The 25,884-nt window shown below is 36.8% G+C and overlaps 1 protein-coding gene across 1 annotated transcript in view; it reads right to left on the reverse strand.

The window, feature by feature from the left end:
* Positions 1-21,042, reverse strand: part of tars1 (threonyl-tRNA synthetase 1) — a 40,972-nt gene extending 19,930 nt beyond the window's left edge. The window contains exons 1-8 of the mRNA XM_039758601.1: positions 20,853-21,042; positions 11,553-11,630; positions 8,389-8,579; positions 7,211-7,334; positions 5,839-5,960; positions 5,067-5,184; positions 4,915-4,979; positions 1,419-1,497 (exon numbers count right to left, since the gene is read on the reverse strand). Of these exons, the coding sequence (XP_039614535.1) occupies positions 1,419-1,497; positions 4,915-4,979; positions 5,067-5,184; positions 5,839-5,960; positions 7,211-7,334; positions 8,389-8,579; positions 11,553-11,630; positions 20,853-20,906 (831 nt within the window). The 5' untranslated portion in view covers positions 20,907-21,042. The remainder of the gene's footprint in view (positions 1-1,418; positions 1,498-4,914; positions 4,980-5,066; positions 5,185-5,838; positions 5,961-7,210; positions 7,335-8,388; positions 8,580-11,552; positions 11,631-20,852) is intronic.
* Positions 21,043-25,884: the final 4,842 nt, after the last annotated feature.

The raw sequence follows: 25,884 nt of genomic DNA on the forward strand, positions 1-25,884 counted from the left end.
AATTAAAAAGGTAAATTCATAGAATGCCAAAAATAAAAATAAAAAAAAAAGTTTTGGTTTAAGTATTTACAACCTTCATAACCAGGAAAACACAAAACTGAATTCAATCCAGACTCATTTTGCTTGTGGTTTAGTTGGGCTGGCCACCTCGATCCGCACTACCGATTCCCTCAATGTATTCAAGAAGTAACTGAAAAACCATTTGTTTTGTGAATAATAATAAAAAAACACTGCACTGCAATACTTTATAGTCTTGGCTATTTAAGTGCAATTGCTTTATTGATTGTAAATGTCGGAGTTATTACATCTTTTCACTTGTAGCAATCAAATTTTGTTTCCTGTCCTATTACAATTGCTGAACAAACAGGCCGTAGCCTAATGTTTTTTCGATTGTTTACCACTTTTGTAAGTCGCTTTGGATAAAAGCATCTGCTAAGCAAATAAATGTAACCGTAAATGAAATATAAATATTAATGTTTCACATATGAGAAAACTAGGTGCACTCCTACATTTATCACTACCTCAAATACTTACAATTAGGATTACAGAGGATTTGAAATTTACTATACAAGATACAGCAAAAAAAAATAAAAAAATAAAAAAAAATCATCATACAACTAAAAGAATTCTAGATGGAGGAATTGGAAAAACTTTCTCTCAGTCAATGGTAAAGGCGGGTAGACAGTTATAGGTCATTCCGGCTTTGGGTTGTTTCTGACAAAGGGGGTGATACTTTCCTACATGGAAATATATTTTAAATATTCATTAAATCAGTTATTTAAAAGTCAAATATTCATTTTTCTCCCCCAAATTATATCACCTATTCCTATTGTCATGGGGTGTACTTATGCAAAATAATATAGCTCCAATGATGAACAAAAAACTATTAACTGCCCTAACTGCAATTTATATTTCATGTAATAATATGGTAAATATATTAGTTCAACCTGCTTATAGCAAACATTCACAATAGCCACCATCATATTTATGTTTTTTTAACCTCCTTAGTGTTAGATCTTAGTGTCACTTGGCACTCGGGTTTTAAATGTACCAACAGCTTTAGTGCCAAGTGTTACTCGTAAGAAAAGCATCTTATTTGCAATGATATCAAGGTGAATCTGTCTTCAGGCAGTGCGATTGAAACGGTCAGTGAAATCGAAAGAGATTCTGGTGAATCTGAAATTGCGTCACTTGCATATTATTATTTGTATCACTACTATACTTTCTAAGCTTCTGACTTTGTACTTTTAGTGTTTGGCACGTTTTACAGTAGAAAGATGGGATTTAATAAAAATACTTTTTCAAGCCAAAAAATGCAACACTTTTTACGTGTTTTTTGAGAAAATATGTAACGCTAAGGAGGTTAAATGCTATTTAGACAGAACTGGGATATAATTAAAAGCTTGGTTTTGCCTCACCTTATGTATTTTCATTGCTTTTATTTTCCCAGTATGTCTCACATGGGGCCCTCTGCACAGATCAATTAATGGGCCACACCTGCAAAATGATATTTTAAGTGTACACATTTCTTCCTAGTGATCAGAATGTTGTCCAATGTAACCAGAAGCTTAAAAATTGTTGCTTAAATAAACCTAAAACAACAACCTTGATCAGAAAGGCAAAATTAAAAAGAGAATTCAAATCACAGCTGAATTGGTCATTTGTGACTGTTAGAAAAAGACAAAAGTACAGGTAACTGCCAAAAAAGGCATAAATACCTATCTTTCTAAGTCACATGTCCCAGATTGACTCATTGACAAATTCTTGGCCATCTGGAGCCAACCTACAGAAAAATAGTTTTCACAAATAGATCTCATGGCTCTGTAGTGCAGAAAAATATCCATCCTCACTGAAAAGTTCATTTAATGATAAAAATATATAAAGTATATACAATATAAATATCACAATGCCATTTGGCATTAATAGTCATGCTTCTGGATATATACTATTGGATAATACAAGTTTTTACTACACTCTAAGTTCTGAAACCATCCACTCCCCTGCAGTTCTGGAAGCAGTGATGAGGAACCCTGTGCTCAAACATGGGTGGGACCATGAAGAGATCTTGGACAAAGTTCCAGGGCAGGGCGGGATTGGAGTACTTAACTTCAATTTGAAACACACCCATTGAACATACTCCTTGTGCAAGCAAGGCAAAGGCAGTTTATGTCATGCATTAAACACTGCCTCCAATGCTCTTAATGATTACTTTGAATCACTACCACAGCATACAAGTGCAATGAAAAAGGGCCTTATGTCATTTAAAAAAAATTTCCAGGCAAATATGGTGGCAGCAAATAAATGGGCAACAAAAGTAAAATGAGCATTTCATTAAATTATGTATAACTATGCAAAAAGCTTATGGTAACCACACCTCAGAACTTTTCTGCAATGTCCAACACTGCAAATGTTAACAATTATTCATATTACTGTCAAAGAAACTATACTGTTGTTAAAGGAAAACTAAGAAATCTGACTCTTATTCACATATCTGTCCATCATAATGGCAGGGCACAAGCCACTTATAAAATAAGAACTGTACATAATGTTAAAGATTTCAATTATTCCTTTCTCTGCCAGGGGTAGGCAATATCAGTCCTGGAAGGCCACGGTGACTGCAGATTTTTGTTCCAACCCAATTGTTTATTTAGAAACCAATCCTTGCCAATCTCAGACCATCTTTACTTTTATGGCTTGTTAATCTGAAATGTAATGTTTGTATCGCGTAGTTTTTTCTCCTTTCCAAAGGAAATCATCCAAATGATTTGAAGCCTAAAACGAATAATTTTCAGTCTGTCACATTTTTCTCTTGAGTGTTTTATTAAATCAAATTGTGCATGATGAATCCACATATGTGTAAATGCAAACAAGCTAGACAGAGGTCCACTGGCTTTATCATTTGCATCTTATTGCTAACTAGGGGGCTCTGCCCCCTGCTCGCTTCATTCGCCAACCCCTGTGTTTGGTTAATCGGATATACAATTTTAAAAGCTTTTTTTTTTCATTGAAATTGTTTCAATTTCATTATTTGCACTTTTACTTTAGAGCTTCATTAAAAACAATATTTGGAATTACCTTTTCTTCAAGATCGCATTGAATTTTGACTCAGTTTTTGGAGACACGTTGTGACAACACAATGTATAACTGCCTGTGAGTGAATATTGTTTCTGTTTCTCTAATAAATAGTCCGACATTTTCTAATGTTTGTTCCTATGATTTGTTAATTGTCATAGCAAAAGTTATTCTCATGGGAAACTGTAAACATTCTAATACGAATGGCATATCAAGATCTCCTTTGGTGTCCAATGTTATTCGTGGAATATATGCATTACCTTTCTTGTCGCCTGTTAAAATTTGCATCGCTTCTCCATGATCATAAATATACACCTGACCGAATTGTGTTTTTTTTTAAATTAATCTTGTCGTTGCTTTAACTGTTGCAGGACCACAGATTCTCATAGCGTATGGTCCATTATTGTGTAAATCTAAAATCTACATTTTGTGCATTGAATGATGCAAAGGCCAAAAGACTTTGTTTTCCGCTCTTTGCCTTTTATTTCTGACTTCACTTTGTCCTGCTATTTTTTTCAATTACACCTGGTCCTGATGATTAATTTCCTTTTGTTTTCGCTAATGCGACCTTTACTATCTTTTTTTTGATACTTTAGCGACTGACATAATAAAGTGTCACAAAAGTTTTACTTAAACAATCGCCTACTTCGTAACCCCAAACACAACTTTCTAGCACCCTCTCCAACCCCTCATCATCCGGGTCTCGCCCCCTCCCCCACTTACCGCATCAATCAACACCCCGATATCAATCTTCTGTGCTGTACTCCTCCCTCCTTCAATCGGACCTAACAGTCACTTAAAACAAAAAAGGCTTCAACCTGGCTGGGATGCTACAATACTTTCGAATTTTACTGCTTTCATATTCTTTACCTTTCTCTGTATGTGTATTGTGCCATCGTTTGTTTGAGCCTTTCGAATTTCACTGCTTTCAGAATGTCTTATCTGCCTTTTTTTCTCAGCGCTGCTCTTTCTTCTTTGCTTAGTCGTTGACGTTTTATCTAGAACGTATTGTCCTTATACGCTTTATATGTGTGAAGAGCACAGGATCTGCGTGTGCTACGTGCCTTTACACGACTGAGTGTTTTACTGGCCGTGCTCTTATTTGTCTTTAAAGTGTCTTCCGAGAAGATCACATTTCATCTCCCTGTTTTTCCTTTCCAGGATTTGTTTTTATAATAGAGAGATAAGAAGCCATTAAACACATTGAATACAGCTGTTTAAGACTGAGATAAGCAATTAAGAGTGGGTAACTATAACAAGCGAGACCACTAAAATGAAGCAGAAAAATGTTACTTAAGCAATAAGTGCTTCATTGACAATAATTGACTTCTCTTTCAGAAACTGCACTGGAACAAAAACTTGCAGCCACTGCAGCCCTCCAGAACCAATATTGCCTACCCCAGCTCTAAACCCAAGAGATTATGAAAAAGATGAAAATAGGAAGGCTACAAAAATGATATTAAACATCAGATAACTAAACCAGGAAACTTTAAATGCAAAATTAATTAAACTACGACTAATCAACTGGATTCATTAACTTCACCAGTTATGTATGAAAGATTCTACCATCCTTCTTATTCTTGTTTTCCCATGACTCAAGTACTGTACAGAATGCAGAGTGACTAAAACCATCTTTTGTTTGCCCTAATAAATGAGTTAATAATTTATCCAAACACAACAGTGACAGCAAATGTGACTTGAATCTGACATCTATGTACTAGAAAGGTTAAGACTTATCTTTAGTATAAAGCAACATTGCAGCATACTTGCTGTAATACTCAAACTATCTTGTGTTTCAAGGGGATGATTCGTTTCACTGGATGAAGAAAAGAAAAATCTTACCTGTACACAGTAGTTGTTGGGGTGGTGACCTTTTCATTCAAAATTCGACATTTAAATGCATTGTACTGTAAATGTTAAAAAAAAAATGCTTTTGAGATGTGTGCTTTAATATATACAGAAATTCACAAAATCATTAAATAGTTTTACCTCACCTTAAACATTTCAAGCAGAGTTTCCTTCTTAATTTCAAGTCTTTCAAATAATTGTTTTTCTTTTATTATTTTTTTGCAGAGTGTTTCAATGGCAGGAAAATCATTACTAGACACACAGCTGTAAAATATTTCAGGATTAGTGTTTGAAGTGAATATAACAAAATAGGTAACAAAAGAAGTAATTTCTCAACTCATATTTAAAAAATTAAAAAAATTTAAAAAACTCTCAGAAAGCATTTTCTATTATTTAATTCTGATTGAAATTATTGATATTTTTAGGGTTTTTTTTTCTTTTACACAATTAAAAAAGAGCTATAGTTCACTCTAATGCTTAAATTACAGAAATATATTAATAAACACATTAGATTGCATAATGCTTAGGAACAAATACATACTTAAGCAGTAAATCACTTTTGAATGTTTTAAGAAAATATGTCAAAAGATAACATTTGAACTTTTTAATGATAATTTTACTTTTGTTATTTATCTGCTGAACCCATTTTTCCACATTAATGAGTAATGTAAAGCAAGACCTAATCAAAAAATATCGGGCACACAATAGGAACTACATCCTTATGGCTTGCTAATCCAATGTACTGTACAGCTGCACACAATCATACTGGGCCAATTTAAAGCCACCATTTGCATGCCATTTTACAAAGTGTTAGATGTTAAATACATTTTTTCATTTTTTAATTTTAAAGCAATTGTACAGTAGATTGTTGTGCAGTCTTCATGTGATGTAAAAAGAAGAACAAAATAAAGCACATACTCATTATCAAGGAACATATCATAATAAAATCCATTCTCAATAGGTGGACCATAGCATAAACAACCTCCATAGATTCTTTCCATTGCTTCACCCATTATATGGGCACTTGAATGCCAGTACACCTAAGAAAGCATAAATGTAGGTACATCAGTCCCTTAAAAAATTACACATTTAAAACAAACAGAAAGCAAGAGAACCGCAGCAATATCTTTGTATAAAACACAATAGAGGGTGGCGAGTTGAAACTGCAGCATTATCACTATAGAATTAACACTACTGTCAAGATTTACCAGACAGCAAAACCTGAAAGCATAAGCTCAATAATTAAATCTGAATTAAGCATTCATGTCTTTCATCACTGATATAGGCAACAACTGAACAAAGACTATGGCTCTGAATAAATCAAAAATTGTCAGGGATAAAATTGTGGGGCAAAAGCTGATCAAGAGACACATATTCCAAACCTGTTTCAGTGTTTTTCCCTACCAACAATATACATTTACCTTCATCTGATTAGTCTTTCATATACCTTCAAACCCCTGAAATATTCTTTTTATGTCTCTTGTTAAACATTGGTTATAATTAGAATAGGTTTCTCAGACATCACTATCCAAGGCAACGTATGAATCAGAAAATATTTCAATTGCTTACACAATTTCTTTTTTTTTTTTTTTTTAAAATGACTTGCTTGCTTAGCTGCTATGGGTAGGACTTCACGTGTGTGCTGAGGGACAAAGTGTTATTTACCTTTCTTATTTGGTATAACAATTAGAACAGTAAATTATTTCATCACAGTCTATTCTAATGTTATTTTATCATGGTGTCCTTGGTAATTCCAAACCTTAACACCAGAGGCAACTAACTACCAAATATTTAAGTTTTCCACATCCAGAAATGTAAGTAAAACACACATTAATGCTGAAAGGATAAACATGTCTGTGATAAAGAACTGTAAAAGAAAACTAATGATTTTGTAGTGTTATATTTAAGTAAAACCTATAATGTATAATTTATGTTCATTTTTGTAATTTGCAAGACATATAACAATTGCTACTGCTATCACTGCTCCCTAAAATTATTTGAGAATGCTAAATAAATACAATGCATGCTAATTAACTGTTAATCACATTCTTAGTAGTTTAAGAGAAAAAAGGTTTATCATTTAGAGTGAACTGCTTAGAGCACTAAGTATCTAAAGTTATTAGTAATTGCAACACAACTGCAAATCACCAAAAACAGGTTGCATTAAAACACATTAAGATACTTTCCAACACATTAAAAATAAATAGATTAGGATCTTTGATTCCAAATCTACTAATAAAAGGTGCTGTTAACTGAAAATGAATGCAAGTCGCAACCAGCCAATACTTACAGCCTGGGCCTCCTCATCATCAAATTTGAGAAATTCCAAATTACAATCACCTTCAAGTGGACGATCTAGATCCCAGACTTCATTGTTTACTTTAGAAATGACTATGTTGTCAGCCAAGCCCTGGCTATATTAAGAAAGAAACATTAATGTGTCAAATAAAACAATAATCATAATCATTAAGATAAAACAAAAACAATAACTCTACAAATTAAACAGAAAAAGCAGGACATGTTTAAATCGGATCATAACCAGTAACCATAAAATTCACTGCAGTGAAACTATAAAAAAAAAAAAACACTGAAAACTAGTGTACAAATCACAAGGGCCATATACTGTACCTTGTTCCAGACTGAGTATGGCACCCTTTAATCAGATTTACCTATATTGGGGAATTAATATCCATATAGATGTGAAAATTGACACTTTTGACAAATGTTTTACTCATCTGTTAAACACAATAGAGTTTGGCCTGCTTGTCAATGGCCTGACTCATTGTTATAATCACAAATTAGATGTAACATTCAAAATTATTGCAACTACTAAAATGAACTATAATCAATTACAATATCTTGCCCAAAGAACATACTTTTTTTTTTTTTTTTTTTAATTTAAACCAACAGCACCTACAGAAGTGACAGAATATAATTTTTGCCTTATACATAGTGCATGTCATTAACTTCTTTCCCACAGCAGGTTCACCACAGCTATCTAAAAATAAAAAGCTAGTCCTACTGCACTCTTGGGCTTGCTGGAACAAAAAAAAAATGGCATGTGATGTTTTAGGGCTGCCTTTTTGAAAAGGCCCACGCACCTAGAGTGTTGTACAAATGTGTACTTGATTATACGGTTGACCACGTTCATACCAAGAAGTAAAACCTTAAGGGAAAAGATCTACTATAACAATACAAATCCTATAAAATAAACTAACAAGTACAGGTGCATCAACTTGGATTATTATTTCTGAATTTTGAATGCCATTTTAAAAAGCCAGGTTGTCCAGTCACTTTCCGATTTAAAAAGATGTCTATAGTTTCACACTGATGATTCGGGCTGTGTCTTTAAGTTGCATGTTTTTAGATTTATCCATCCATCCATTATCCAACCCGCTATTTCCTAGATATTAAAACAATATTTCCGAATTAATAAAACAATATTTAAAAGAAGAAACACTACTGTACCTAATACCACAAGCAATCTTGTAAGGTGTTGTTTTCCAAGACTCTGCATCAATCTGCTTCCCATCTAGAAGAGTGACTTTGATAGGCTTACTTTCTTTTGCAGACTTTTCAGCAAGCAGTAAATCATTCTCTTCTTTCAGTTTGTTGTACAGAGCTAAACGGTCTTCAATATACTTGGGCCAAGGATTCAGCTAAAATAAATAAATAGAAACATTACCAAAACAATCTTCAGATGAGTAACTTGTCTATAGTACATTTAATAAGTGGAACATTCTTTTAATACAAATTGTTACCTTTACTTCACTGGCTACTTCTTGCCACAAAGTACAAAGCTGTTCATGAGGAAATATGATGTGTAAAGACAAACGGATATATATGCATGCAGGGGTTTAAAAATATTGCTATTACTGTTTAGTTTGATAAGAGGATCTCATTTAAAAATTTGAGGAGAATAAAACAATATATTGTACAGAGTAGAAAAAATACAAGTGATTATAAGTGCTACTTGAATTATGTGAGGCGTGCTAAAAATTTAAACAAGCACGTCCATTGCGTGGGCAGCCCCTCTTTCCACTGAAAAACCTCCCACAGTCCTTTTCCCCAAAAGAAAAAGATACACAAGGAAAAAAAATATGACTTTCTACCATACTTCGCTGAAGACAACACTGCACTTGGTAACACTTTAGCTTCCCTTTAAAGTTCCAAGTGGTACTGCCCATCAACAGGCAGGACGTAAAGTTACAGTGTGAGAAATATGTCAAACAACAGTAACATACACCTATGTTAATATCACAAACATGTTGACTAAATATACTGTCACACACACACGTGTTTAGGGGACAACTAAAGGGCCTGAATAAATGTAATTCCATGCCGGACCAGGGGGTGGCGAAGGGTACCAATTCTCTCTCTCAATTCCTTGCAGACCATTCTCGGGAAATCACTTCCGGTTCTGCCCCTGATGACATCACATCCTCTGCGAGCATTTAAATGCCGCCATCTTAAGACAATGATCAGTTCTGTTTTGGACTCAGTTGTGTGAACATGTACAATCTCTTTAATTAATTTTGCATCCGGGAAATATTATATGGGTGGCTGCCCCAAACCTTCCCAATGTCTCTGGGTCATTCTTATTACAATACATAGAAATCATCCTTCTCTGTTAATTGGTGGAACCAGAAGAAAACATGAAGCAACACAGCTAAGTTTCACTACAGTATTTTGGCAGACTTTCCTGGCTGATTCAATCAGTCATAAAGAAATCACTGGAGCAGCTGACATGCTTATAGTGGTAGAAACAAGACATTGTTTGATAGTGCCGAATGCAGGATTATACAACATATTATATGTCCTTGAACCACAATGACTGGGATGTTCCCTGCATTGTATGAAAGGGCACAAGCTCAACTTGAACTGAACTTGAAAATTAATTGTCAAAAGCGCACACTTCTACTCTAACAATACTTTTTGATGTTTAAGACTGCAGGTCAACTACTTGATCATACCAGAAGACTAACTTACAGCAGAAAGGGGAAAAGAAAATGAAAAGACACATGCTTCCAACACAATCAGTTGAGTAACGCTGGCGAAAACTTGGCCAGAGAGATAAAAAAAGGCAGTAACTGCGCTGAACCTAGAGAGAGGAAATGTGACTATTCTGTGAACAATGACAATAGCAAAAATATTGTGAATGCAATAGTGATTTCTGTTCTGGAGTCACAAATAGGATGTTTTATGCACCACCTTGCGTTTCAGAAGTATCAGAAAAATAATATGTTGACCTGAACAAGAGGTACTGTACCAATTTAATATTTCAATTACATGATCATTTTAATGTTAGTATGATTACTTACCTTGATCTTTTTTAATATTGCATTTCATAGGTATATACATTTTATAATGTTAATATTTTGATTAGTTATATTTGCGCAGAGTTCTAACAAAGAAAAAGGCCTGTCACCTCAACAGAGGCATTAACAGCAGAGACATTAGAATCATTACCACAACAGAAGAAATCTGTTAAGTCTGAACTGTTTGAGGAGTTGTTTAGGGAGCTGTTAGTGGCCCAGGAAACAAGTCATTTGCCAGAGCTGCTGTGAATCAGCAGATGTCGTACACAGTTGTATTTTGTTCCACTTGAATGGTGAAAAAATACAAACCACATATCTTCAAATTAGAAAGTTAGCTCAGCTTTACTATATCAAAAATGTATTGAAATCGTGACAACACTGTACTTTATCAAACTAAATCATGAATTTTGTAAATAATAACACCCCTGATATATACATAAAAATGACCACAACTGTTCTGCAACAGTCAGTGACTCCAAAAGGTCTTAGTTATGCCTGTTTTGCCACCCAATGTAAGTATTTTTACTAATTTTAATAAATGTTTGACTATTTTAAAAAGATGTAAATTCACCTTTGATACACCTTTAATGCACTTAAACAGGGCATCTACAATCAAACTTCTGACGGCAGGTCACAGATAAGCTGTATAAATCAAGAAGCAAATATGGCTGGCACATTTTAGGAGTCCTTAGTTTAAAGAAATATGAAAAAAAGATGATATTTGCTCACAGGGAAAACCCTACTGACACTTGGTCACATGTGACTAAAAATAAATAAGAATAGATAAAATAAATAATAAAAGAATGAATTAATTCAATTAAAATGCATACATTTGTTAAAGTGAAATTTCTTACCAGCTTAACTATGGAAAGAAAATGACACATCATATAAAAATTGATCAATCAATTGGAGAAATTTTTAAATTGTAAGAGTTATTTTTTAGAATCATTTAAGGGATGTAAAAGTAAGGTAAAAAATTGCAAATTTTGACAAACAGAGAGGGCAAACATAACTAAACTAAAAGCTCTATATAAATGTGTATCCGTTAAAAGTACAAGGAACATACAAATCCTAGGTCAAACTGATAAAATATTGCATTGTCACTTGAGATCAACAAGCATGCAAAAAACTGAAAGGAAATTGGTTCAGTAAAAAAAGTGGGTAAAAAATTGATTACAAACTTTGACCCAGACAGAGAGGGCAAGTTGAATAAAATTGTGTAGTAATAATAAAAATCTTCAATCATCTAACATCTGTACTTATACAATGTATATTTTGATAGACACAAGTTTATAAAAAAAGACCAACTCTCACCTCTGAACGGCCATCCTGGTCAGAGGTTGGTTTACCTTTCTTCTTCCCACCATCAGTGCATTTCCCCTCTTTACATCCCTGAAAAACATGTAGTAGTAAACAAAATATGTCAAAGGTCAAAATTCTTTTAGGAAGCAGTTATTTTTTAGCCAAGAACACGTCAATTGAATACCATTTAAACCTGGTGGAATTTTGGATAACTGACTTCAAAGCTAAGACACATACTGTATACTTTCCTGTACACTGCTCTATAATATCAAAATCCATTCTTTTACAATAAAAAAAGTAAAAATATGCATAATGCAAAGATAACATTTTTTAGCTTGTCTTCAAGAAAACAAAATGCACTGTCTATAAAAAATGTTAAGGAAACACTACCACTATCTTTTAACAGCTGATAGCTACAGGGAGTATTTAATTAACAGCACAAGCTGATTGTGAATGATACATGTGCTTCCATTAAAAAGAAAGCAATGACTGTAGACTTTCAACAACAGAAAGATTTTACTGTCTTTTTTCAGATAAATACTAAAGCATTTAAGTTGTAATTATGATTTTTCTGTTTCTTTTAATAATATGTTTTGAAGCACCAACACAAAAAAAAGTCATTAACATTTAGTCTACACTACACTGAACTGCATTTAGAACAGTAACAGCATAATGGTTAGTGCTACAGCGGAATGGATCCATCCACCTGGGTTTAAATCTCACACCCAGTTTCAATCCATGTGGAGTATGCATGTTCTATGTCTGCACAGATTTTGCTTCTAAATCTCCAAAGACATGTATGACAGATTAACTGTAGAATCTAAATTGATTTGAGTGTGAAAGCATGTATGAGTTGGCCCTGCAATGCACTTGTGCCAGGATGGCCTCTGGCCACCTGCAACTAAGTTGAATTATGCAGTTTTCAAGAATATGAAAAATGTAAATGATGCATATATATTCAACTCACAGAAATAAAAAAAAACCTAATTGTAATTTTAGACTACTCAAATAAAATCTAGCTTAACTAGGATTTTGAAATATGGGACATTTGTTATCAAAAGACAGTAGTTTAACTCTATGACCAGTCAGTCTGCATCTTTTATTATCTAGAGAGAATTTCCAAACAGAGGACATAACAGTAACAATTTTGTTTGCATTTGAGGCATGTTTGAATTAAAGTACCATTAAGACATGGTGGCATATGTAAAGTATAACTGGTAGAGAATTATAAGTGGTGCAAGTCATATTTAAATAAGGGATGGTGATTTTAAACTGGAGTGCAAAGGTGCCTTTGTTAACCTGATCCAACGGAGGCCAAGCTTCTGATTACTATAAAGTGTCGAAAGGTCTCCTAAAAAGTTCCCTATTAGACACATAAATGCATGCTGCATGTGCAGACAGCAAATTTCATGTGTTAAAAATAAACATAACCTGTTGCAAGAAAAAAAAATCATTCTAAAAATCAGATAATACATTGGCATTCTAAGGAATCAATGAGCTAGTGGTAAAAGTGAATGATAGATTGTTAACAGTTGCAGTGTGTGCTCTCTGTTGTTCACAGTTATGATGATCATGTAGGAGTCAATGCAGGGTTGAAAGAACTGCCAGCTATGTTTGTGAAGACGTGAACTGCAAAATATTCATTCAAATTAAACAATGCATCACGCCCCATCAAAACTACAATAGGCGAGCTGATAACGAAGAGCTGCAGGAGATGCAGATTTCAGTACTCAAAACACCCAAATCAACAAATCTGCGTAAAAGTGACAGTAAAAGCAGCAGGCTGCACAACATCCACCTTCTGACTGCTAAACGAACAACTAAAAGAAGTTAACATTACTGTCTTAACTGAAAATGTAAACATGCCATGCCAGAATTTAGACTGAGTAATGTTTTTTTCCTTATTAGGTGTCTTTGATACATTATGACCTAGAGTGACAGGATTTCAGCTTTAAGTTCAATCAAATTAAAGAAAGGGAGCAATTAAGGGGAGTATAATAGCAGACAAGCAGGCTGCAGCTCTTTCTATAAACAGAGAATGTGGAAGGGAACAAGTGGATCGCTTAATTTTTACACCTCCTTTAGGTGCCTTACCATTTTCAGATTGGGGTTTCTAAACTCATTCTTCAGTTATACTGCCAATGGGAGGGAGTCGTGGTCTAAATCCAACTCGGTAAAGAAAGAAAGCACAGGAGTTGGCCGAGTGGGGGGAAAAAATGGAGGTTCTACTTTTGCGGCTGAATAAGGACATCAAAGCTCTAGGACAGGCTGCAGTGGAGTTAAGAGGAAAGCAGCAGCAATCACAAGTACCGCCACTTGCAAAAATGAAAAAACTGGATAGGGTGGAGAAAAATGCATGACGCTACAGTCACAGCCAGCACATATGACTGCGGCTCTGTCACCTAGTGAAAGGATGTAAATACCTTGGACGGAAGATTTGCTTTTGAGCCTTATCTGGAACAGTCTGCAGTATATATGAACTTGAATAAATGGTCAGCAGAAGAGAAACAGGGCTCTCTTATTGTTGCACTACAAGGGCTGGCAAAGCAGGTTCTCAATGCTGAATATAGTAGGGATAACCTTTTCCATAACCTGGTGGGAGCTCTGCAGACACGTTTTGGTGATAAATTCCACAAAGCACAAACTCCACTTAGCTGATGTACACAGCAAGCCCCTGGGGTAATTTGGGACCTGTGAGGTAATGCAGCGCAAAGCACCGTACCTTCTGCACTAAGTTCATGTACAAAAATATTTGGCTGTTCAAGTCTTTCTGAAGGTACATTCATCTCCATCTTGGTGCCATCAAGTAATGATCATGGGGCTGTGGCTTTAAATCCTCACATGCACATGAGGTGCTCAGCATGGCAGTCAGACCACAAACATGCCAAAATCTGAAGACTGATGGATGACTGCAATGCCTCTTGTCTGCCCCAATACGACTCATCCCAGATAGAAAATGCTTGCTACTGACATGGGAAAAACAGACATTTTCCCCAGTGTGCTTAAAACCAGCCCCAAAAAATAGAGATGTTTATAGAAAACATTAGAGAAAGCAGGGAAAGACACCACAATAGAACACTGCCACAGCACAAATACGTGAGAAGGTTAGGTGGGACAGTGGGATGTTTTCATCAGGACAGTGGCCTTTATGTTATTGATATATTACTTCAATAATTCAACAGAAGGTCTTAGCAAGGAAGGAAAGCTAAACAGTCCACTGGTTGGTGAACTGCAGAGCATCTGGACTGTCACCAGTTAGCAAACTTCAATGTATGGCCCACAGACTTTGACTATTGGCATTACCAATAGCAAAGCTCAGTATCTGTACTCGTTTGTAGATATTACTGATGACTGCATCTTGGGCCTAGATTTTCTGCGGCAGTCATTGAATAATCTAGCAGTGCTTTGTAAAGATCCCGCTGTGAAGAAGTATGGGTCTTATGGGCTTTGCATAGCCTAACATCAGCAGAACAGCATAACTCAGAAAGATCTGTATCCTCTCCTCAGAATTGACAATGCACAGAGAGCATCTCTGAGTGGCCCTGGTTTAGACCTATGGTTTCTCTGGGTGGCTCTGTTTTAGACCTCTGGAACTTTAATTTGAAATTAAGAGTTCTTTCAACAGGCATGCCTCAAAACTCATTTGGGCATGGAGATTGTATGTTTGAACCCATGACATCTGTTTAATGTAGTACCACCATTTTTGGTCACTAGAGGGAATGTGACGTATTTGGTGGTGTATGCTTCTGGCTTAGAGGCAGCTCACTGGAACCTCCGCAGAGTATTGGAGTGTACAAGACAAGCAGGTCTTATAATAGCTTAACTCCAAAAATGTGAGCCACTATGTGGAGAACTGGCATTTTGGGGGCATATGGATGGGCCAACTGGTGTCACCAACAAACCTTGCTAGAGTGGCTGTTATGAGAGACTGGCAACATAGTAATAACATTCAATGGCCAACTTGATTTGTTGGGGTTTTGCCTTCATTTTATCACTGATCTGTCAGGAACTTTGCCAGCCTTGAACACTACCTTCACCATTGAAAAAGAGATGTCCATTCAAAAAAGGTGTTAATTATGGATGATGATGCAAATGGTACAGGACTAAAGACTATGTTCCCCCACAGAGAGAATAGCTGAATGGGCAGGTAGTTGTGTACTATATTAGCAAAGAGTAACTACTGAATGTGCATACAAGTCCTTCTAGCAGTAGTGCACACCATCCACCACTTCTTTCACCACCTATATGGTTCCTCTTTCAGTTTGTGCATAATCCACATCTAATGGACATAATTATTTAATTTCCGTGAGCAAGAGGGGCAAATAGATAAGTAGTTGAATTTTCTGCAAGAATATGACTTTAAGATTAAACACTGGGAAGATGAAAAAGAATGGCAATGCTTATGTGTTATATTAGTGGTCTTGTGCAATAGCTAAGTGCAGGTAATGTTTGTGAGCACAGACAAGATGCAGTCCACAGCAAGCATGTTTCACCACTAGAGCTTGACCTCAAGGACACTATATACATACATAAAATGTATTGTCATTATGTCTTACAGTTCAATATTATTTATTGATAGTGTTACTGGTAATCTTCTTCTAATGACCTGACTCCCAACACTCCCTACTGCTTCAATAACTCCTCTATAACTAAACCAGGAATGGCCAGTGAAAAATCCACTTCTGACCATCAATAATTGCCGTCCATAACTGAAGACTAAGTGAGGAGACAACGAAGGAAACTATACACAGAAAAAGACACAGGACCAGATGGAGTCAGTCCTCACGTTCTTAAGGCCTATGCTGACCAAATGTTTGGTGTCCTCTGTCACCTAGTCAGTTGATTCCCTGGGCCTCCAGAAAATGCTGCTGCTGTGGAACACATCCAGTGTTATTCCTGTTCTAAAGAAGGCAGGCACCTCTTCATTTAATGACTACAGGCTAGTGGCACTGGCATCTCAAATCATGAAGACATTTGACAGGCTGGTCCTGGACACTAAGAGTTCTCTTGAGGTAGACCACCTGGTCCCATTGCAGTCTGGCTATTGGACATGGATTAGAATGAAGGATGCAATTATTTATCTGTTCTACAAGGCTTACTCTCACCTGGACAAAAGTAACAGCACTGTCAGGAGTATTTTTTTTTTTATTTCCCCAGTGCCTTTAATACCATCAAGTCATCCTTGTTAAGGGTTATGCTCAAAGAAATAAAGATGGATGACGCTTGGGTGTCCTGGATAATATACTATCTGTCCGGCAGACTGCAGGTTGTCATTCTCAAGAACTTTTACACTGGAGCACCACACTGAGCAGTCCTGTCACATTTCTTCTTTACTCCGTACAGTTCAGACTATAAATATAACACCAAGTCATGTAACTTGCAAAAGCTCTCAGCTAATTCTGCACATATGGGGTACAATGATAAGGGGGTGGAGAGACAGAATACAGGAGTCGCGGGAAGAACTCATTTTCTTGGTGCAGAATGAGGTCTGCAACTTGACATCAGCAAAACCAATGAACTAATTATTGACTTTCACCACACCAAAGGGCCTCCATGTTTAATTACTACTCAGGGAGTGGTTGCAGAGGTGGGGCACTCCTACAAGTACATGGGGGTTCACAGCAATGACAGGTCAGACTGGTCTTGTAACACAATGGAGCTATATAAAGACCAGAGCTGGCTTTTTTTTTTTAAGCTGACTGCATTCCTTTATCATGGGTAGTGACATCCTTCACATCTTCTACAACTCTGTGATGGCCAGTGTGAATGAATTTCTATGCTCTGGTGTGGTGTGCTGGATCAGTAACATCACTTCAAGAGAGGCTTACTAAATCAACAAACTAAAAGGGCAGGTTCAGTTATGGCATGCACTCAGGACCCCTGGAGTTCGTAGCAAAGGTGAGAATTAAGACAAAAATGAGTGCCTTTATGAACATGGAGTACTTTCGGCGAATGAATCATTCAGAAGAAGTGTACCAGATGACAATACACTGCATAATGCCTCTCTGTGACTACCAAGTAATAAGTTTTCTTTCGTTTTAAAATTTTCTTCCTTTGTAGTCATTCTGGTTTGTGTATACATATTTATTTATCAATATATTTATTTATTGAGCTTTACTTGGGGACAAATAAAGTTCTAACTATGTAGAAAAGTCAAACGTGCAGCTACAATATAGTACAGTACATAGTACATATAGTACAGAGCCCTGACTTAAATCCAATTGAGCATCTCTGGAGAGACCTAAAAAAATGGCTGTCCACCAACGTTTACCATCCAACCTGACAGAACTGGAGAGGATCTGCAAGGAGGAATAGCAGAGGATCCCCAAATCCAGGTGTGAAAAACTTGTTGCATCTTTCCCCAAGAAGACTCATGGCTGTATTAGCTCAAAAGGGTGCTTCTACTAAATACTGAGCAAAGAGTCTGAATACGTAGGACCATGTGATATTTCAGTTTTTCTTTTAACAAATCTGCAACAATTTCAAAAATTATTTTTTGTCTGTCAATATGGGGTGCTGTGTGTAATTAATGAGGAAAAAAATTAATTTAAATGATTTTAGCAAATGGCTGCAATGTAACAAAGAGTGAAAAACTGAAGGGGGTCTGAATACTTTCCGCATACTGTATGTGGTACAACAACACAGTGTAGCAGAAAACAATGGCAAGAGCAAATATCAATAAAAATTCAATTTTAAATAAAAAAAAAATGCATATGGCAGGCAAAGAACAAACATTGCATTTGTATAATATATATATTTGTATATATTATTTTCATGCTGGATGATTGTGACTCATTACACTGGATAAATATTCATAAGATCATAAACATTAATAACAAGTCTGTTGTTCCTCAAGGCTTCTGAGAAAGTTTCTCTTCACTGAAAATTCTGGCTGAAAGCATACTCCTCTCATTCCTTACTTGGGCTGGTGAGATAGTCAAAGCCCAAATAGCTTCGGTGCCATTGTGTTTATGGGTGTAGACTTGTCAGCTTACATTTTCTGTCAATGTCCCTTTTTTTTCTTTAATCCTTATTTACATTTTAAACAGACATAAACATATAAATCAGAAAACAAAGTTAAGCATGCATAAATTTTAACAAAAGCTAAACACTAGATTATCTGCATTCAAAAACATTAAATAAAATGCAGCACTATAAAGAACTTGTGCAAGCTACATTAATATCAGTTTTATCCATTCAAACCCACAGAATTGAAAGGATTGTCAACATAAAAAAAAGGACAGGAAACCAGTCATGGACATGAGCACACTCATGTATTGTTGGACAATAGTGGCACTTAATTGCCACTGGCAATCAGAAAGGCTGTCACTTCGAATAATGTAAATGCCAAAAGTGATTCCACTTAACCTGCAATTGCTCCATCCTGGTTATGATGTTAACCTTAATACTGCCCTGCTACGGGTCCTACAACTTGCAGGGAGAACTTGAGGTTTGGCACTCCAGCCTCTGTAAAAAAAAACCCACTCACACTGTTCCATTCCATTCCATTCAAACTCGTGTGGGGCCGAGGTGTCACCCAATGCATGGATGCAGTTGGTTCCTAATTTAGTTTCCTGAGGTGGTTATTCATGTGCAGCAATGCTCTGTATCAGTGCGTTCCCAACTTTAGAGACAAACCGTCAAACTTAACAATGACTTCTCCACTACTCTATGCCAAAAGCATCTGAAAATCTATCATTTCACATAAGAAAATTACAAAAGTAAAAATTACACATCTAGTGCCACATTTAAAACCATATCTACTTACTGGTATCCTAAACATTTATTTAGCCAGGTTTGAAATGTGTACTGCCATTAGATAAAATTATGATCAAGTCCATAAAAGCTCAGTGTCAATAACATACAACCGTATAGGGTAACATTTGCTAAAGCGCTGAAGTCATTTTAATCCATTTATCCATCCATATTCTAACATGCTTCTGCAATTTAGGACTCCTATATAGGCCCTAGATGCAAGACAATCATGGACACATTCACATTCATACCAACACTCAAATCATACTACACCAATTTGGAGAAACAAACATCTTTAACAAACATGTCCTTTTGATGTGGGACGGCTTGGAGATGAAGTCAGAGAGGGGAGAATGTGCAGAGGAGAGATTTTTTGGTTTTTGTTTTTGTTCTTTATTTCGCCTTATACAATTTCTTGTATTAGGAATTTGTTAGTTTTCACATTCCCCTTGGGGTCAGAGCGTAGGGTCAGCCATTTTACAGCGCCACTGGAGCAATTGAAGGTTAAGGGCTTTGCTCAAGGGCCCATTAGAGTAGGATCTCTTTTGGCAGTGACAGGGATTCAAACTGGCAACCTTCAGGATACCAGTGCAAATCCTTAGCCTCAGAGAGATGCTGGGTAAATTGAGAAAAGGATGCTAAGAACAGAGCTGCCAGGCAAGAGGAAATGAGGAAGGAAGGCCTAAGCAAAGGTTTATGGATGTGGCGACATGCAGGTGATGGGTGTAACAGAGCAAGATGCAGAGGACAGGAAGATATGATGATCAGCAGTGGCAACCCAAAACGAGAGTAGAAGAAGAGGACACTCAGTATAAATGAAAGAACTGGCAGAATTCACACTGTATTCAGCTTAGTAATTGAACCTGGGACTAACTCCTGCAAGTTAATACTGCTTTTGATAGTATTTCAAGCTAAATTTAAAGACAGTACTTTAGACGAGGAAATAAGAACTGCAGATGTTAAACTTTAGCATGGTTTCACTATTTATCTTAGCTTTAATGGCATATCTAATATAGTGTAGAATGGTGAACACTGTTAAATATATTACATAGACTTTAGAAGATCTGTAAATCTTTACTGAATATATCGAAATGCAAAACAAGACGAATAAGATGTATTATAAATCGAAATCAATTCATAAAAAGTATACAAATGATAAACTAAGGAGTATAAAATACATGAAACAAGACGTTGTAAAGACACTAGGAGAAGTATATGTATCATGAGTAGACACCATCCTACTCTGTTAAGGGGAGAAACGAATAGAAGTTATAGTTCTAAGATACGACCATCCCATCTTGTAGAAAAGCATACGATCTAAGAACTCATATAGCATCAACAACTCAATAAATACAATACAGTAAAAATGAACCATCAAAAGCATTTATGAGCAATGTAACATCCATTTGACTGCCTGCAGATCACTTCACTAGCAATATAGTACGATTTAAACTAACACGTACGATGGATAACGTTGTAAATGTATCCATATTTTAATATATTAATAACGCACGCAGAACACGCCACGTGTTAATTCTTATAAAAAAAAGTATTTACCTTGTGCTCAGCTTCCACTTTCATTTGTTTAATACCATCTGCAACGTCTTCCATTGTGACGAGAATTTACTTACTTTACTTGAAGTGCCTCAGTAAAATGACACACAGCTAACACGCTCTAGAAATGATGTTTGCCGGCGGAAGGAATTATTTTCTTCTTCCTGCTCCGGGAGCTGATGCAACAACACGAAAGCGCTGCTAGTAAATCACGTGCTGCTACAAAAAAGAGGCGTCTTAGCTTTCAGCCAATCACAAGCCGCACAATCCTGACGGGTCACCAGAATAATAGTTTGCAGCAGAGCACGTGGCGCGTTTGTGTATTGAGATCAAGAAGCTGACGCCCTCAATGCATTTTGAAGGGCTGCAAACATGTGATGTAGCTTGGTTATTCAGAAACAATATTTTAATGATGCAATTTAAAGCAGAGATTGACTAAGTAATTACCCGAGTTTTTTTATTTATTTATTTCATGTTTTCATGTAGGACTCCATTCGTGTAAACATTGTATACTTTACAAAAGAAAAAAAGGAGCATACATTTATTTTAAGTGGGTAAAGCCACACTTCTTGGTGTGCTGTAGAAACTGTTAGAAAACTTTCACTTTCTGACTAACAATTTCTTTTAGCGTACAACGCAAAGGGCTCGTTTTAAAAGTCTGGATTTTTCAATAAAGTTCATATGTTTGTAGGAGTAGGATGAAAAAACTGTTTTTGCAATTGCTTCATGAAATGTCTGTCCTAGGTTTTCTTCCCACGCTAGATTGTTGCCTGTATTGAATTTGCACTTTCTGTGGTACAGACCCAAAAGGCATGCATGCAAGGTTAACTGGTGGTTAAACACTGGCAGTTTGTGAATGGGGGGATATGGGCACAGCTGTAGACTGATGACTGGTGATTAGCGAATCCAGCAGAGTTTGCTTTGTCTTGAGTTCATCAAAATTACAAAAAGGTTTGGGAGCTTCATTAACTCAACAAAATGCATGGATGCCAATGGTGAAGGAGGAACTGAACTAGTTTTTGACTGGACTGGAATGGTGCAGTGGTCGTTTAAGTGTCTCTGAGGGCTAGGGAAGCATCTGCCAACTATGTTGGACTGACTATTGTGGCCAAAAATATGTCCTGAGCTGTGAGGCAGTTGTGCTAACCACAAATGGAACAATAACCACAAACAAAATACAACAAATTACCACAAAATAGCAATAAGTTAAAGAAATACATACTGTATGTCACTGTGCTGATAAGAGTTCAAGTCTTTAGGCGCCCTTTTTCCTTATTCCATTGTTTGAAGTCTCAGCTCTGGGTGCAACTGGAATGTCTTTTTTGTTTTCTGTCTGTGTAGATGCTTCACATTTTTTTCTATGTCGAGAAGCTATATAGTCCTTATAAATAGTTATAAATCTTTACTTATTATTATTATTTTGCTGGATATTGTATTTTTGACACAGAGAGTGAGGCTGCTTTAGGTCTTGTTTTTCTTATTTGAGTTGGTTTGTCGTGTGGTGGGTGTGGCAATGCGCTGTATCAGTGTGTGCTCTTAACCTCTCTCTCTCTCACTCTGGCTGGCTTACAAAATTAGCCATGTAGCACAGTGTGGCAGCAAGTGAGTGAGCAAATGCACAGAGATCAGTGTTATGTATCCAGTGGCAGTACTTATAATATTCTCATTATCTTCAGCTAACATACCCCTCAAATGGAAATACTGTAATTTTTTTTTTAAGCAGTAAGCAAATTTGACTGAAGTACCAATCGGGTAATGACATGGGCAAAGCAACCGTATAGTACACATGCATGACAGTGCTGTATATGGCTGCTATAGCTCTAAAATGTCACACTGACCTTGCAGAACATTATGGAGCACTGGAAAAAAATGCTTATCTAAGCCATGCACACAAATTTCTAGGAAAATATTCATTGTACAAGGTAAACAGTGAACACAGTATATTCACTGCAAAAATGTTATGGTGAATTTCAGTACTACTGGTGACTAGTCCAAACTTGGTGCCTGCCTTGCTATCTGATTTAATTGGTGTAACCACAAGGCAGTGCCACTGAGCCCCAAACCTCAGACACAATATCACCCAATACAATGCCGGGTTCAAATGGTTCAAAAGGGTATTTATTTGTCAAAATATGTTTCCAGTAATCACCAGATAAAAAATCAATACCAGAATACAGATTGTCGCCTGCTTACTCCCAACCCTGACTCCTCGTGGTGAGCCAGCAGGTTTCTTTTGAATTAGACCCAGGAACTACTTCTGATGTCACATACAAGTTATCTGAAGCACTTATGGGTTGTGTGGAAAATGGGACAGTCCCCCCTGACAGCACCCTCTGGTGGCACCCAAGGAGGGGGCTGCATTTCTGAACTCCAATTCCCAGCATGCCTTGTGGTTGTCCTAAATGAGGAACACTGCCTTCTGCCATGTGGGAGAACAAACTGCATCCAGTACCAATGCCCTCTCAGTCCGTCCATTATGGCCTCCTGTCTGGGCAAGAAATCATTCTCCATCCCAGCCAGGGTGTCGGTCCTTCTTCCATGGCACTTATATAGCCCTTCCATCAGCTGAGCTCTGTAGGCGCCAGTGTTCTGCTCCACAAGGGGGTAAGAGTACTGCAGAGAAGGTTGTATGCTGTCCAGCTATAATGCCCAACCTCTGGTGGAAGAAAAAGTAACATAATTAGCATGTGAGACATGTTACCGATAATTTTCTCCCTACTGGGGTCGTGGCAAATGTTCCTCCAATCTCAATTCCTCAGTCTTAATGGGTTGTTGTAAACGACAGTGTCTCCACTGATGTGCCCACTCTCCCCTTCTGGTGCTTCAAAATTTTTTTGAATGGCTTCTTCTTGCTTATGCTTGTCTCAGATAGACACGGCCAGAGCAAGTGGAGACATATAGACATATGACCTCAATGGGCTTATCCTATTAGATACATTCTCCCTGTTGGGTAAGTGTTTTTGTTTTGTGCAGACTCCCCATTATTCATTTTGGCCTTTGGGTGCCTTGGGACCCTCTGTTAGGTAAAGAAGGTCCCTTCACCATCTGTGTGGCCTTAACTACAGTACAAGGATGTTTCAGATTTACATCTGTCACAGGGGCATAACTAGACAGAATCGGGCCTCTAGGATTAGGTACATCAATATACTGTGACAGATAGGGGGCGCTGTCATCCCCTTGAACCCTCAGATCAGACACCAGATAAAAGTACCAGTTATGAATTTATTTAGACAATACAGTGCACAAAGCACCCTCCACTCCACTATATTCATAAACAATAACAATAATCAATCCTCCACTCTCCCAGACGCGTTGTCACCCTGCCACTCGACTCAGCTCGCCCATCTGGGATCTCCCACAGTCTTTTATAGTCTTTGACCCGGAAGTGTTTCTGATTCCTCAGTCCATGTGATTCCTAACACTTCCAGGTCAGGTGAAAACTCCTTTTCTTCATCCCGGAAGTACGTCATTTCCTCTGTTGCTGTGACTAAGACGTACTTCCGGGCTGTAGGGCAAGTAGCAGTCCCCTGGCAGCCCCCATGGTATCCAGCAGGGCTGTGCATTAAAACTCCAATGTCCATGATGCCCTGCTGAAATTCGGGGCATCTCCATGTTGCAGGAAGGGCTCCACCTGGCGGCTTGGGGGTCTTGGCCGGGATAAACTGTATATCAAACATTTTGTACATTTTTATTCAAACAGGAAAAATATAACTATATAATGTAAGTAACACGCGATTTGATTTCTGAAGTCTTTAACTACAAGTGATGTAATTTGCACTAGGATTGCCTTACCCACTTCACATTGCTTAACAATGTGTGCAACATTTATGAAATGGCCCACATAATTCTTATTAATATACTGTTATTACAATGCTTTTTAACATTTATTGTAAAATTATATATTGCGAATACTGATAGTAATCATAACAAAAAAATTATTTTTATCACACGTTGAAGTTATAGGAAATCCACCTTTAGTATGCAGTACCAGTACGCTTATGTTACAGGAACCACTGTCAAATGTTTTGTAAACCTGAAAATGAACTGACACTAATTAAAAATACATAATACTGCAATGATGTAACTTTAGAAAGAAATATCATTATAATTATGCAATTTGTATTAAGTCAAGTCAAGTCAGGGAGCATGCACTGGTACAGTGTGTTGCTGCACTCCCTCACAATGCAGGTAATGTGCTTCATTTGGGACTCCATGAGGAACTGCTCATTCGACACAAAGTCAAACCAACGGTACCCAAGGAGAGACACAGTACCAAAGGAGTCCAATCTTCGTCTCAGGTCACTGGATAGTGTCCATGTCTCGCAACCATATAGCAAGACAGGAAGCACCAGGACTCTAAAGACTTGGACCTTTGTCCTTTTGCATAGATATCGGGAGCGCCACACACCCCTTTCCAGCAACCTCATGACCCCCCCATGCTCTCCCAATCCATCTACTGATTTCATAGGAAGAGTCACCAGAGACATGAATGTCACTGACAAGGTAAGTAAACCTCTCAACAAGGTCAACACTCTCTCCGTAGACAGACACAATGCTGATGGCTGTGCCCAAGAGTTTATTAAAGGCCTGGATCTTGGTTTTTATCCAGGACACTCGCAAGCCCAGACTCTGGATAAAAAACCAAGAGTAATTTGTATACGATACAAAAGAGAGAAATGATTCATAAGGAACTGTACTGCATACTAAAGGTGGGTTTCACTATTAAAAAAATAACAGAAACAAGTAATTTTAATGTATGTTTCTCTTTCGGGATTTTAGTTTGGCAAAATCTTGTGTTATTTTTTTTTTTATTTTACTTTAGAGCATTTAATTTGATCATGAGTGTACTCGCTTATCAAGTGATTAAAAAAAATACCTCAAATATGTCCATGGAAGAGAAAGATAGAAAATATTGCATGTCTGGAATTAATTCGGACAACAATTAAATCTGTCTTAACCAACTGTCACCTAATGACATTTCTAACATATGATCCAAAACATTTCAGATTTAGGGCAGCTGTGGAATAAAATTTCA

Source organism: Polypterus senegalus, chromosome 7 (assembly GCF_016835505.1).
Source record: "Polypterus senegalus isolate Bchr_013 chromosome 7, ASM1683550v1, whole genome shotgun sequence".
NCBI classification, from domain to species: Eukaryota; Metazoa; Chordata; class Cladistia; order Polypteriformes; family Polypteridae; genus Polypterus; species Polypterus senegalus.